General features: G+C 31.4%; 1 protein-coding gene across 6 annotated transcripts in view; it reads left to right on the top strand.

Moving 5' to 3' along the window:
* Positions 1-917: 917 nt before the first annotated feature.
* Positions 918-15,241, top strand: part of LOC106464758 (ecto-NOX disulfide-thiol exchanger 2-like) — a 62,437-nt gene continuing 48,113 nt past the window's right edge. The window contains exons 1-4 of one of the 6 annotated variants that reach the window (XM_022393069.1): positions 1,748-1,880; positions 7,615-7,682; positions 11,481-11,627; positions 12,307-12,441. In XM_022393069.1, the coding sequence (XP_022248777.1) occupies positions 11,516-11,627; positions 12,307-12,441 (247 nt within the window). In that variant the 5' untranslated portion in view covers positions 1,748-1,880; positions 7,615-7,682; positions 11,481-11,515. Of the gene's footprint in view, positions 934-1,144; positions 1,272-1,747; positions 1,881-2,747; positions 2,874-7,589; positions 7,683-11,480; positions 11,628-12,306; positions 12,442-15,241 lie in introns of those variants that run through there. The other 5 variants (XM_022393086.1, XM_022393057.1, XM_022393075.1 and 2 more) reach the window with 5 other exon arrangements.

Below are 15,241 nucleotides of genomic sequence, written 5' to 3'. Positions count from 1 at the left end.
AGATAAAGCGAGACAATTAATTCTCACCAACGACTCCACGCCTTTCCCACCTGCCTGGAACAGGAACCAGTCCCATAATAAAACCATGGCGAACTTCGGAGCCTCCACAACTCATTCAGAAGCTAATCAGCCCCATCACCGGACTTCACTTTGCCTTCCCCACTTACTTCTTCTCGTTAACCGGGCACTGGTAACGAATTGGTCGTTACCAGTGAAAGTGGGTTTTCTCGAGGTACTCCCGTTTCCCCCACATTAAATTCTCGGCATAGGATTTTAGATCCTCGCTGCCCTGATGGACCATTAGTCCGACATCGGCCGTTTAGTTTAGTTTAGTTTAGTCTACTTTGCTCTTCAATTTTTATTTTTACCATTACTCTCACGTTTATCATTTTTAAATTTACATACCTTGTCTGCATTAACTTTCTGTTTTCTCAAGCTAAGCCCATATTCCTAGACCACGAGCGGGGTGAAGGAGGATTGTTTAATCTTCGAGCACCCCAGATTAGTAATTATTTCTTCGGAAAAAAATATTTTTAAATCTAAATAACTGCCAGGAACAAACAAACGAGACAATTAATCGGAATAGAATTGCAGACAGACAGAGACGGACAATTGAGTCAAGCGCGGTAGTAAGTAAGTGCGTGAATCGTTCGTTTGGAATTATAGCGTGTGTTGAAGTGAAAGTGACTGTGGAAATTAAGTGTATTGCAAAGATGTATTGAGAAAGAATAAACTAGTTTTATTTAAGAAAGTACTTGTATCGCAGAAGTTTCTCGGAAAGAATTTCTACGGAAAATTAACAAACGACCAGAGACGTAACAATACCTTCTAGATATATCTATCGTTGAAATATTCAAAAAACAAGAAGCTACTATTAACCTTCTCTACACTAAAAAATGGTGAAAATTAGCTTTGTGATAATATGTAATAAGGGTAGGTAGAATATGCATTTTTAGGTTTTTATGTTGGTAAATTTTCAAATGTGTTAGCTAAGAAATTGTTATTTCGTGTGATATGGTCAAAATATAATTTTAAAATACAGCATAAGTTTTTTGATGTGGAGATAGAAAAGATGTGTTTAGCTTTTTTTTTTTTTTAACTTGTTCTCACTCTCGGAGTTCTTGTAATTTCCATGTCTAGGCCTGAGTAACACTGTACTGTAAATATACTACTAGTACTATCAGTAATATTACTGTTATATGGTTGGTTGAGTTACTCACCTAACGTGTAACAACGTAAATAACTTCTGGATTATTCAATTACTGAATTAGGTAACGAGGCCTTACTCATTTGGACATATTTCTTATAGTTATACGAAACTTAAATATACGGAAATAATACTTAATATCAGTATCACATACACTATTCATATGAATTATTATGTAGTATAATAATATACATTATACTCTGTAATATATGATTTAAGCATACTGAGGCTACTTACAAAAAGTAAACGGCATCACCAAGATGAATTGTTAGTGTATTGCTACTAGTACTAACTACTAATAGTAGTACTACTACTAGCAACATTAATAATATTAATCATTATAACCAAGTATAAACTAAAATTCCTAAGACTAAGAAATTACAGAAAATGAAAAACATCAAATAGCAATGTGCAAAGTCATTGGTATTTGTAAGTTGCAAGATGTGGTAGAACACCTAAGTAAAAATAAGAGAACTCTTTTTCACTGCAAGACATAATATATTATAATTGATATATCCCTCATGGCTTGAGGTTCCTTAGAACTACTATGGGAATTTTGTACCAACGTCAGAAAAGGGTATTCAAATTAAAACTTCTCAAAGTTGACCAGGTCTGTGTCAAGTTTCACTTTCAAATATGTAATGAAATGCTAAAACATGTATTTTTGATTTTGGTGAGTATCAAAAAATAAACTGACATTAGGAGAATTATAAATGTGGCAGTTAAAAAAGTTGAGAGAGTCATATTGAAGCTAGAGAGCCTGTTAGTGTTTAACATTAGTGTTGATTTAAAGAGTATTCTTTTGGCAGAAGTAAAAATAATGGACCATTTCACTAAAGAAATTTAAATGAGAACTTTATTGTTTGAAAATAATATATAGCTAGATATTAAACAATTTTGTTTATGCTAATGTTCTTATTAACAGTATGATAATAAGATACGTTAGCTTTTTAACAAGTTTAAAGATGAGGATTTACATTTAGGTATTATTATTATTAAAGAAAAGTTTTGGAAAAGCTTTAGAAGTTATACTGATAGTAAACCTGGCATGAAGAAGTTTATCTTAAGACCAAGTAATGAGTTGGTGGAAGGTTTAATGGAAATCTTCCAAGACTCTTTTTAGACATTGGGAAAAATTCATATTATTGGAAGATAGCCAATGTTATACCTGCTTTTAAAAAGAAGGTATCTAGGACTCAAGACCCAAGAAATTATAGGTCAATTAGCCCTACTTCTATTGTACTTAAAGGTAAGTTGTTGGATGTTGTTAACAGGGGTCACATGGAAAACCACCTTGACAGTTGAAATATGAGTACAAATTCTCTGTGGCTTTAGAAAGATTTTCTGATATCACTAATTTGTTAAGTGTTTTTGTGATAGGGCTTTTGTTTGTCTGGCTGAAGGTACTGTTGTTACTTTTTTTGCATCTAGACTTCAAAGAGCTTTTAATAAAGCTTCACACAATAGAGTATTTATGATAACTTTTGTACAAGAAGGTATCATTTGTTTTTCAAGGCTGTTTATGCACACTCAGCCTTGAAAAAAGTAAAAAATTAAACTTGTCCTTTATTTTTCAGGACATCTATTACTTTCTTAAACTCTTGTAATATACCAGTCTCCACTATTGCCAACGGCTACTCATTCCACATTGAGAAAATTTCAAAAGGTAAACTAAAGATTGTCTTGAAGGTAGAAAGCAAGAGGGATATGATAAATGGGCACTATTCTGATTGGAAAAATGTGACTTGTCTGTCTTTGATCATTTATTATTTATGCCATGATGTGAACTACTAAATTTGCTGATAATAGAGCTGGACAATTAGTGTAATCTGCTAATTAGTTAAATATCAGGCTTATTAGTTCAACTGATCTATTATTCTTGCATGAGTTGACTTAAAAAAAAAACACAATAGAGTGTGAAAGTTTAAATAAAATTCAATTACCCAAATTGTGAGTAAAAGTTTAGTAGCTGTTTGGTGATTGTTTGATCCAGGTTTTATTTGAAGGATTAGAAGCATCTCCTTCACTTGTAGTATAGTCTCCTTTTCGTCTTTACTGATTACTTTGAACGTAATGAGGATTGAGACCTCATAACTTTCACCTAGTACATGCTGAATAATACTTGAACTGTTCTAGAACCCAGGATTAATGTTCCTTTTAATGGTCTCCCAGTTGAATTAATGTAAGCATCAGAATTTATAAATAACACATGACTATTGAGAAATCTGGATATGATCTTTAAACTTGAAAAACTTCTGAATTCTGAACACATATTGCAGCTGAACTTGTGGATAGACCTTGTTGATTATGGTGTTTAGTTTCTTCATCAAGATTCATGAGTGTGACCTTATGTATGGTACAGTCCTTTACTTTGAGGACATCATAGTTCAGTGACTTGGATAGAAGTAGTTGTGAAATAGTTTTATTGATGGTAGAATCAATGAAGTTCATGAAGGAGTTAAGTTTTAAAATGGATTTTAGTCTGAGTAACTCTTGCTGTAAAATGTTATTGGAACTGATGATATGGTGTGCACAGGACTTATGACATTTCACATGGTTTTCTTTGAAATGAAGTGGAAAAAAAATTTAAAGTAGGTGTATTGTCTGATGTTGGTGGGTTTCTGATAACAACCAATATCAAAACATCCTTGTTTGTTGAAAACATATCAAAAAAGTGTAGAACAAAGTGCTGTTGACATTCACAGGTGAACTTAATGTTAACAGCTAGAATATATATATTTTACAAATTTCACTAAATATTACATATATATGTCATTAACATAGCAATTGTAAATAAGCAGTTTGAATTCAGTAGGACAATCTCTTAGCCAACTATTCCTACTAAATTTGAAGAAGGTTAATGCCATGGCCAATAATACTTAACAACATAGATTACCACATGTAATAGCTAATGTTTTCATGTGCTTTCATGAGAATAATTGGCTGAGGGATTGTTCTTCTAAGTTCAAACTGCTTATTTACAATAACTATTTTGATGACATATTTGTAATATTCAAAAATGATGATCAATTAGTGAAATTTGTAAAATATTTTATTTCTAAACATGTCAACATTAAATTCACCTGTGAACACCATCAGTGCTCTGACATGTCATCAACAAAAAAAGGATGTTTTTATGTTGGTTATTATCAGAAACCCACCTAAACCAGGCTCTACACCCACTATAATAATTTTGTTCCACTTCATTTCAAAGAAAACCATGTGAAATGCCTTACATCCTGTAAACTTTTACAGTGAAAGTAACTCAGACTAAAATCCATTTTAAAACTTCTTCCCAAACAACTTTATTGATTCTATCATCAGTAAAACTGTTCAACAACTAAATCTACCTAGGTCACTGAACTATGATGTCCCAAAGCTAAGTGTAATTATCTCTTTATCATACACAGGATGGCACTCACAAATCTTGAAGAAGATAGCGGCACAAGTTTTTAAAAAATCAGTTTACCTAAATTGCAATTAATAGTTCAGCAACTGTTTCCTGATTGTTTAATCTAAGCTTCATTTGAAGGATTACAAGTATCTCCTTCATCTATAGTGTAAGTTTGGGTTTACTGATAACTTTGAATATACTGGGAGTTGGGACCACATCACATTGACCTTGTACATGCCGAACAATATCTGAACCTAGGATTAATGTGTTCTTTTAAATGATCTCCTAGTCTTCTATCAGTTGAACCAATATAAGCTCCCTGACACACTGGGCAGAGATGTCCGAGTTAAATAGTTATTACTAAGTAATAACAATGTAACCTGTAGATTACACGTTACTGTTGAAATACCTTGGTATGATGTTGAAACCTGAAAAACTTCTGAATTCTCAGTAAAAGTCTAAACACATATTGTGAACTTGTGGATAGACTCTGTTGGTTGTGGTGTTTAGTTTAAGTTAGAATTTAATACTGATGATGGATAGACCACAGATAACCCATTATTTAAACTTGTTTGTACAGTTGGAATAATTGAAAATTGTAATGATCAGAAATCCATATTTCAATTTGATTATTTTTTCTGAGCTCTAACACTAATCAGTCAAGCTGAAGAAAACGTGAATTAATCAAATATAATAATGAAAAATCATAACAGCAGTATTTCAATTACTGGATAGTTGGAATAATTTGAAATACTAATTTCAATTAATTGATTATTTTCATAACATCAACTGATTTGATCTTAATTTTCATCACTTGATGGTTGGAATAATTGGAAACACAAGTAGATCATTTTTATAAATTTAATCGATGTAATTGCAATTTCGATTGATCACTTATTTTATGTTAAACTAATCTACGTAATTGATGCTGATAGGTAATTAGTTGCCCAACTTTACTGTTCTAAACTACTGGTTTGGAAAATCTTCCTTACTCAGAAGTGCCTGAATAGTCTGAGTTTTGTTATTGAAAAATATAAAGTGATGCATTTAGGGGTATAAAAAATTATGAAGTACTTTATTCTTTTGTGTGGGAGTGATTAATAAAAGTTTCAAACTATTGGTTGAATATTTGGAAGTGGTTAAAAGAGCAAAGGATTCTGGGATATCATACTGTACAGAACTTAGGTGTATTGTATTACGTTTTGGGCCTCTTGTAGGATATGTATCATTTTGCATATTAAGGTTCTAAAATGGACTACAAAAATTATTCCTGGTTTGAAACATTTAAACTACGAAGAGAAACTCAATGATTTGACCTTGTTTTTTCCTAGAACAAAGAATAATTGTAAGTGACCTGATTCAGGTATTTATAATTGTTAGAGTTTTGGATAAACTAATTGTCTATGAAAGATTTGTTGGAGTTGTGGAAAGATAAGATTGGAGATGAATTCCTAAATATTTGATAAATAATATTAATTATTTAATAACTACTATCAGAAGAGTCACTTAACATCTTCCATAAAAACTGCAATTAATAATAGTGAGCCTTAATTATGAGTGACAAGCAAGTCATGAAAAGCCTTTATGACACTGCTTTAGGTCATCAATTGTGTATCCTTGCTGTTACTAGTGTTTTCAGCCATTATCCCAAGAACACCTTTTGTGGTTGAGCCTACTTTGTGTATTACTAACCAGCAAAGGAGAATCCTCAGATAAAAAACTTCATTACTATACCTATCACATTTGACCAATGTAGTTATTATGGTTTAAGGAATTTAATGTTATATATCAAATTTATGTTTCATTTAGCATGTATAAGTTCTAGCCAAATGTTCACAGAACAACAGTATAGCCTGTATTTGTATGACCTATCATGTTTCTAAACAAGCTCTAAATGTTTTAATTCAATAGTGTATTTAAGGTGACCATGATAAAGTCAGTCTGCCTAATGGATAGACTTGAAAGGGGCAAATTAAGAATGCAACTCAAAGATGTCCACATCTTAAAAGTGGAAGGATAACTTAAGAAGAGTTAGCATAGGATTCAAGGAAAGTTGAGAGATAACAGAGGTAGTTTTACATCTCTGTGGTGTAATAAATGCATAGACTTGTGTTGGAGTATGTAAGAATTGGATAATGAAAGTTCATTTCTGTCAAGTACCACAGGGTGGCTGTAGCAACTACATTTTTTATTAGTTTTGAAAGCCTATGATTATATTGCTGTATATAATGGATTCAATTTCATGCCTGTGTTTTTTTTTGGTTTTGTGTGTGTGAAATATCATTATATTGTTTTCATTATTTGCAGTCCTTTTCAGTTCCTTCAATTGGTACACCACTGTATCATTGCATATGAGTAATTGTATCAAGATTACAACTTCCTTCTTCCAAAATGGCAACTTCTTGATAAAAGGCAAAGATCCTGGGAAAGTATAAAAGTTTGTGGGAAAACTAGTTTCTTGGGGTGATTGCCAAGTCCAGTCTGGCAGAAAGCTGTGCTAGATGCACAATGTGCAGTTGTGATGTTAACGTCAATGACCACATCATGATAAACTAGACTGAGCATAATTTAATGAAAGATCATTAAATGCTTAGGCTTGTGTTAGAGTGTATATACTTATTATGAAGAAATGTATTTATATTCTGTATTGACTGTTAATTATATGATTTATACTGAGTCAATGACCACACTGTGGAAATCAATTGCCTCAGCATAACTTGTGTTAGATTATGTAAGGTTGGGATAAGAAATTTATGTATAATACATATCTATTATTTTAATTTGTGAAACCATTTTTCGTAATATCCTTACTGAAGAATGTATGAAAATTGGCAAAACTGTCAGTGTTATACATTCTTAGTTAAAAATAAATTGTGCTTACCACAAAATTAAAAATATTATGTTTTGGCTTGATATCCATAGAACAGTAACACATCCTCTTTGTGTGTGTGTGTGTATACAAACACTTATCTTTCATGCAAGTGGACAAGTTTTACTTGTTTTAATCCATTAGCATATGTGAGGTGACCTTCCTAAGATGATCCTGCTAAATGACCAGACTTATAAAGGGAACTTATAAAGGTGACTAGTTCTTTAAAACATAAAAATAATTTAAGAAAAATTTGCATAGAATGTGAGGAAAGGTAAGTATAATAGATATAATTTTAAATCTTTATGGTGTAATAAATACTAAGACCTTGTGTTGGAGTTTGTGAGGTTAGGATGAAGAAAGCTATTTACATCCAGTTGCAAGTATGTTAATTATGTGATCTATACTAAGTCCACAACCACACAATGGTAAACAATTAACCCAGCATATTTCTAAATATTTTTGTTGTATAATTTCATGAATGTGAGAGGTTTTGTATATATTTAGAGAGAGAAAGAGATTGGGCTAGTTGCTTTGCAGGGTAACATTGATGAGCTGAATAACCTATTGTTACAGTATTTTCTTATATTTTGTTACTTAAAGTTGTTTTTCAAGTATAAAATATGTTAGTGTACATTAATCTTTTTTTTTCATTATACAGTTTTACACTAAAGTAAATAGTACATTTAACCTTATAAACATGAGCCTGGCTCTTTCACACGTCACAATGTTTATATAGCTTCACATAATTTCAGAACTTAGTTAACTTTATTATCAATGTATGTCAATAAAATTAACATCAGAGTGTAATTTATTAATTTAAAAAATATACTTAAAAAATTCTCAGCATTCATATGTCTGTGCATGTGATGCATCTACATTCTGAATTTTCCTCTATTAATTTATATAACTTATATGTCTCATCCTAGACACACACTATAAATAATTCCAAGGTATAATGTACAGTTTCAACATCATAACTTCTGTTAATGAGAAATTAATAAATTTCTGAAATGCACTTACCTTTTCTGAAACTTTAGCTTTATCCTGATGAAAGTTTCTCTTTGCTACCCATCTAAGCATTGGTATGAATCTTACATTTCTTGCTCCAGTCTTTATATCCCTCTACATTGCCCATAGCAGTTTAAAATTTGTGATTCTCTCCACCTACATCAATGTGCCCCAGTTATTACTTCCTATTCACTTTTTTTTAAGGTAGAATGTTACCACAAATGGTTTGACGTGCTTGCTGCAGCTCTCTCTCTTATTTGTTGTATAACTTTAGTTATACCTACGCTTTTGACAATTCTTCTTTCAGCCCTTCTTATTGGGTTTTGAGTTTATTGTTTATCTTCATATTCTGATTGCTGAGTCTTCATCATCTCTTTTGAGCCCACAGTCATCAGATTGTTCTTCTTGCTTGTCATGTTCTAGGTGTTATGAATTTAGTGGCCGATCAGTTATCTCGTCCTAACACAGAATGGATGCTTCATCCACAAATTTTTCGTTGGATTTGTTCTCATCTCGGGATGCCTCAAGATGCATTCTATCAAGAAAAGTTCTGCAGGATGCATGACTGTCTGCTTATAATTGTAGTCTGCAAACTGTGATAAATGTATAAACAACCTTTTATCTATCGACTAAACATAAACAACTATTTTGAGAACTCTATAAATTACTTAAACCATAGCATATATCTTCACATTGAAAATGAAATATGTGTAATAATAATTCACTAGAACACCATGTCTGAGTGACAATAAGAATAACATATTGATATGACCAACATTTTACACTCAGTTGATGATGCAGAGTCCCAGTCTTGCAAATATTCTGATGCTATGATCAAAATCATCAACACAAATGATTATTAGTTGAAAATATGGACATAATTTATGAAAAAGGTTCAAGAATAATATGTTATTTTGGCACATCAAAGGTAATGTAAGAATAAGTTTATAAGGCTATAACAATTTCTCATAATAAACCAAAATTAATGTAGTAGCTATAATGGAGACAAATGGTTATGGTAATGATATGGTTTATATAGCATCAAAATGACAATTTCCTAAGAAAAGATGTCATTTTAATAGTTATTTGATTGTAACAGAAAATCTACTTAAGAACTGGGCTATTTTAAAATTTTAGCAAAGCTATATACATACAAGGTACTTTGCAAGATGAAGAAATGGTGAACCAAAAAGTACAAAACTGGACATTATTGTGAAAGCATTTATTGTTAAAGAATCCAGTTCTTTGAGGAAAACTATAATCCAGTTGTCTAATAATTAATATAATGATTTATTCTCCTTACTACATTTTTTAGTTAATATTGAGGGTTTTTTTTACTGAGAAGAAAAAGTACAAAAGTATTTGTGATATTAGTGTGTTTGTGAGGGGACTTAGAAAACATTTAGGTTAACAATCATAAAACTAGTGTAATATGTCATTACATTTTGTAATTCCTTAAATAATAGCTATCTACTGTTACTTGGGTGTACTGCTGCTTCTGAATGTACTGTGTAGAATGAGTACTTCTTGATTGAAGAACTCACTCATTCTAGATAAAAATATGTTTGGATAGTTAGGGTATGAGTTAACTGAACTGTTAATAAATTAAGTGATCTGTATCTATGCGGTTTGTATATACATTTATCAAATTTTCCAACAGGTTATATGGTCATTCCTTTTATTATAGCAAATTTAATAGTTATTCGGAAACAAAAAAAAAGCAGACAATTATTGGAAGTACAAGATACAACTGGGGTAACTCACACGACAGCGTGAATTATATATAGATAAAAATAGAGAAAAATAGTTTGCCTTGACAACTGAATTCTAAAGCAATTGAATTGGCCTAAGTGGATTTTTGACAAGAAGAAGAGAACTGTATAGCATTTAAGATACAACTATACATTCAACTTCTTTTGAATGTGTATATCTTATCTTAAAAACAAGTGGAGTGTGTGCAGTTTGTTTATTGTTGAAGTTATCACCAACAAGTGACAGACACCTACTGCAGAAGAATCCTTAGCCCAACACACCCATATACTTGCATTACTACATACTACTAAAAAAAGTAAGTTTCTGACGGGCATTATCATTATTACTTACATATACATTACTGGTATGTTGATGTTGCGATATACTACTCTGTAATATACATGTTTTAACATCTATATTCTAGAATTTTAAATCATCCCTAAAACTTTATACTTGTTTTGGGTATGATTCTTTGTTTAATTTCTTGAAGATTGAAATAGGAAATTTTGTACATTATACTTTAACATATCATTATTATTTAAATAATCATCTGCTTTTCATCAAAGTCCACACAGGCAGGTTCAATTAGCTTAGAACACCCTTTGACAAGACAAATTATTATTCTTATCTCTTTCAAACTATTAATCTCACTCTAACATATTAACCATTAGGCCTTTCACTCTTATGATGGTTAACTCTGTGTTTTCTCTTACCAAACTTCTCTTTCCCATGACTTTACTTTTTACTTTCTCTCCTCTCTGCTTGTCTGGTCACAGTTACTTATACATCTATCACTTAGGCCTTCTAGAAATCTCTCTAGCATTTACATCAGTGGATTGTACACAACGTTCCATAGCCTCGACATCAATGAATTACAAACACAAAATAAATAAATTAATAATATTACATAAACTATATCTTTTATATCTGACATTGCCTTTACTGGTGAAACCATGGTTGTGAATAAATGAAATTTTTGTGAAATATACAATTGTCTGTTTTTTCCTTCAATTCTGTAATTATGGAGTTTCACCAAGTACCGATGGTTTCAAGTATCAATTATATATATTATTATTATTAATTTTCAATAAGACACAAAAACATGATTTTGTTATAACAGAGGTAAATGAAATTAGGAATAAGTTTATTATTATAAATTTATATAAAAGACATTAACTACATATTCTATGCATGTGAAGGTTTTATAAATGTTTTGATGCTGATTATAAATGTTTACTTAATTTTAGGTGCACGTGTGTGTGTGTGTGTGTGAGCATTAGATATGTCCCAAGCAGGAAATATGATAGACCCAGCAAACAATAATGCTCCTTTGGAGTTTAATGTGAATAAAAACAAACCAACTTTCACCATTGCTGACCAAAAGGAGGAATCATGTGAGTATTGATTATTGTTCTATTTGTTGTCAGTAGTATTTTTGTTTATACATACAGCAACTTTATTTTGAACTTGTAAGCTGAGAATATGAGATGAATTAGAAAAAAGAAAATGCAGCTACAGAATTGAGAGGTAAATTTGCCTGTTGACATATGGATGTCTTGTATCTAAAAAAATTCTTAATTCTGTATATTTTAGGTCTCTTAATACAGTATAAAATAATACTTATTTGTGGTGAGAAGCAGTAAACTTAATCAAGTTTTGACATAGATTTTTCTTTTGATAATGGAAATAAAACATATATGCTGTAGTATCAGTTTTTAATTAAACAATACATGTTTACCAGAAATTCAATATTTCACTTTTATTATGTGAAATAAAGATCATTAAATGATAGAATGCATTGATGATGGACTGTTTTAAGGAAGCAGGTTTCAACAACTATGTTAGTTGCTTGAATTTACCTGTACATGGTAATTTTTTTTTCCTACTGTAAAAATGCAGGATCTTAATTTTGGTTCTGTAGATAAGAGTATAGAAATTTGAAGTATATTATCTAACAGATTTGGTCATAGAAGAACATATAAACTGTTTTCATAAGACACCTATTCTTTGAATTAATATTAACTTTTTTGTATAATAAAATATCCAATATGTTTATGTACCCTAAATTTTCAGCATCAGCAAATTATGAAGGACAATCCTCATCAACAAATCAGAGTGAAGGACGGAGCAAGAGTAGAGGATGGAGCCGGAGAGGTGGTCGCGGACGTTTTCGTGATAGAGACAGGGCAGTAACAAATGAAAGAAAAGGTAATAATTTGTATGAATAAAAATATTATAAAATAACTTAGTCATTTATGGCTATTACCTGAGAAATAGAGTTAGAAAAAAATCACCAGTCTATACATTTTTTGTTTTTCACATGTATAAGCTTGCATGTAGTAGTCCAAAGGGTAGATTGAACACAAACAGCAGTGTGAAACAAGATAAAACCATTGTTGTGCACTGACACAACATGCTGGAGCTTTACTGTAATACTGGCCATCTTCTGATCATTGATTTCCTTGACTGCTGCAGCTGAGAGAAAGGCAAAAAAGAAGAGAAATAATTTTGTCTACACCACATTGTAAGTAAGATCAAAATCATTGTGCAGTATCTCAAAATCCTGTATCACCTACTTAAGTACTGATTCTCATCTTATGTATTTAAAGTGATGTTAACTTCCAGCTCATACTTACTTGTACAAACCTTTGTACAACCCATTTGTTTGGGTGTGACTTACACTACAGGTGGGTGATGACACATACACATGGTCTAGCAAGTAGAACTTGTAAGGAGTAACTACTGTAGTATGTAACTTTGCTAGAGATGAGCATTAATACAGACTTATGATTAGTGATATCCTTTTCATAAAGACATTAACTTATGGCAGGACTCTGTATGCATGGACCAGACATGGCCTAGAAGTAAAAGTTTCAGACTGTGGTTGTGAGGGTCTGTGGTTCACATTTTGTTGCTGCAACATTGCACTATGCACCCTGGGGCATTGTGTGCATTATATAAGTGACATTCAAATCCAAATATTCAATTAGAACAGCCCAAGAGTTAGCAGTGAGTGCTATGCACTAGATGTCTTCCCTATCGGTGCAAATTTAGTTACAACTATTGTAAATAGCACTTGTGTACCTTCACATGACTATCTATAACAAAGAACACTGCATGGAAATTTTTTAGAAGTTTATATGAATATATCTGAAAGAAAATATGTTATTTTCTAATTATAAATGGATAAAATATAAATGGTTTTAACTGATACACTGCAATTTAACCAGTAGGTGTTTAAATTTTTTTTTCGTTAATTATGTCCAATAAACATTTTTGGATGTTCCAAGACAGTATTTAAATTCTTGACTATCTTTGGAACATATTTTATTGTCAGCAGTGGCATGGAATTTATTGAATAAAAAAACTGTTGTTTTGTGTGTGTGCATGTTACATTTTTTCTTATAACACTGAAATAATGTAATCTGGTGGTTTAACCTAACATGAAAATAAATATCCCTCAGAATGCAAAAGATATAGTAGCCTGTGAAAACATTCAAGTCAAGTAAAGAAAAATGTTGTATTAGTCTTACAGTTGGATGTTTAGTGGTATTTATTAATCAGTTAATCAATGACCCCATTGTCATCAGTTTAGCCAGTTAAACTTTAATGACAGTGGCAGGTAGCCAAGGTTGCTTTACTATAACAAAGACAGGAAGAGTGAGCTTGGTGGCAATATTTTGATTATTTGGGTAGTTGGAATAACTGAAAATAGAAATAATCACAAACTGTAATTTTGATTAGTTTATTATATTTTTATTTTCAGTTAATCAGTTGTTGAAATGATAAAAAATGTTAATAATAAGAAACATAATTTTGATTAGTTGATTATTTTCTACACACATTTAATCAATATAATCTGAATTTTGATTAATCAATTGTTGGAATAATTAAGAACAGTAATAGTTGAAAACACTAATTATGATGAATTGATTAGATTAAATTACACTAATTGATGTAATCACTGCTCAATAATTAAATTGCTTAACTCTGTTAGTACTTAAGCAAGTGAATACTTAAGCCACAACTATTTTTACACAGTGTCAGTAGGAGTTAACTTAAGTGCTAGTACTTTAGAAAGGTAATATATGTATAAGAAAGCACAACATGTCAGTGAACCAATTTAACATTCATCCAGTTATCTGAGATGACCAGAAATTCTGTGAGATAATGCTGTAAAATTTAGTGACTAAGATTGTCCTTCAGACAAACAAATTATTTCAGGCTTCAAAGCTGTATATACTGCCTTGTGCAAGCATTTCAGCATTGAACCAAGGAAATTCAAAGGAATGCAAGCAATACAAGAATATTATCAATGAAATGATAATTTCTGTGCAATTTTCATGTTTATATTGAATGGCTCTGCCGGTTCAGTTCGACTTTCAAACATATACACACACTGGTTTTCATTTCTGAGATGTGCACTGCACAACACGAGTCCAGACTAGCACAGACACATCCAGCAGAAACCCTCTACCTCTAGCTGCACACACTATATTAGAAGGCTCAATTTACAGCCTGCCTTCCAAGTTACCTGTAATAATGTGGAAATCCCCCAAACATGTGCAAACAATGGAAGAAATGTCTACATTAGTAACATCCCTATTCCAAATGCAATGTGCCATGTGTGATAGCTCAACCAATTGCAATTAATGATTGCTCCACTTACTGTGTAATAAGTTTTTTTAAGTGGAAATTGACAATGCCCTTGGAGGGGTGAAACAATTATCAATATTTCTCTCAGTTGAAATACATTGATGTAGCTGCTGAGAAGAAATATCTCTGGTATTGAGAGAAAACATATACATGGGCTTTTTGCACAGAAAGTTTAATTTGTTTTAGCATGAAATAATTGCTACTGTGGAAAATCTGTTCATGTTGGGGTAGCAACTGATGAAACTTTGCATTAATCTCTATCTTATAAGAATTGTATGGTAGGAATGGATGCAACATGTATGAAAATATAAATGAGCAAAACAACAGTGTTTTGCAGGCTTTTTCAAGTGTA

The sequence above is a fragment of the Limulus polyphemus genome, unplaced genomic scaffold (assembly GCF_000517525.1).
Source record: "Limulus polyphemus unplaced genomic scaffold, Limulus_polyphemus-2.1.2 Scaffold63, whole genome shotgun sequence".
Taxonomy (NCBI): domain Eukaryota; kingdom Metazoa; phylum Arthropoda; class Merostomata; order Xiphosura; family Limulidae; genus Limulus; species Limulus polyphemus.
The sequence above is the reverse complement of the archived record's forward strand: the minus strand, read 5'-3'. Positions and strand labels throughout refer to the sequence as shown.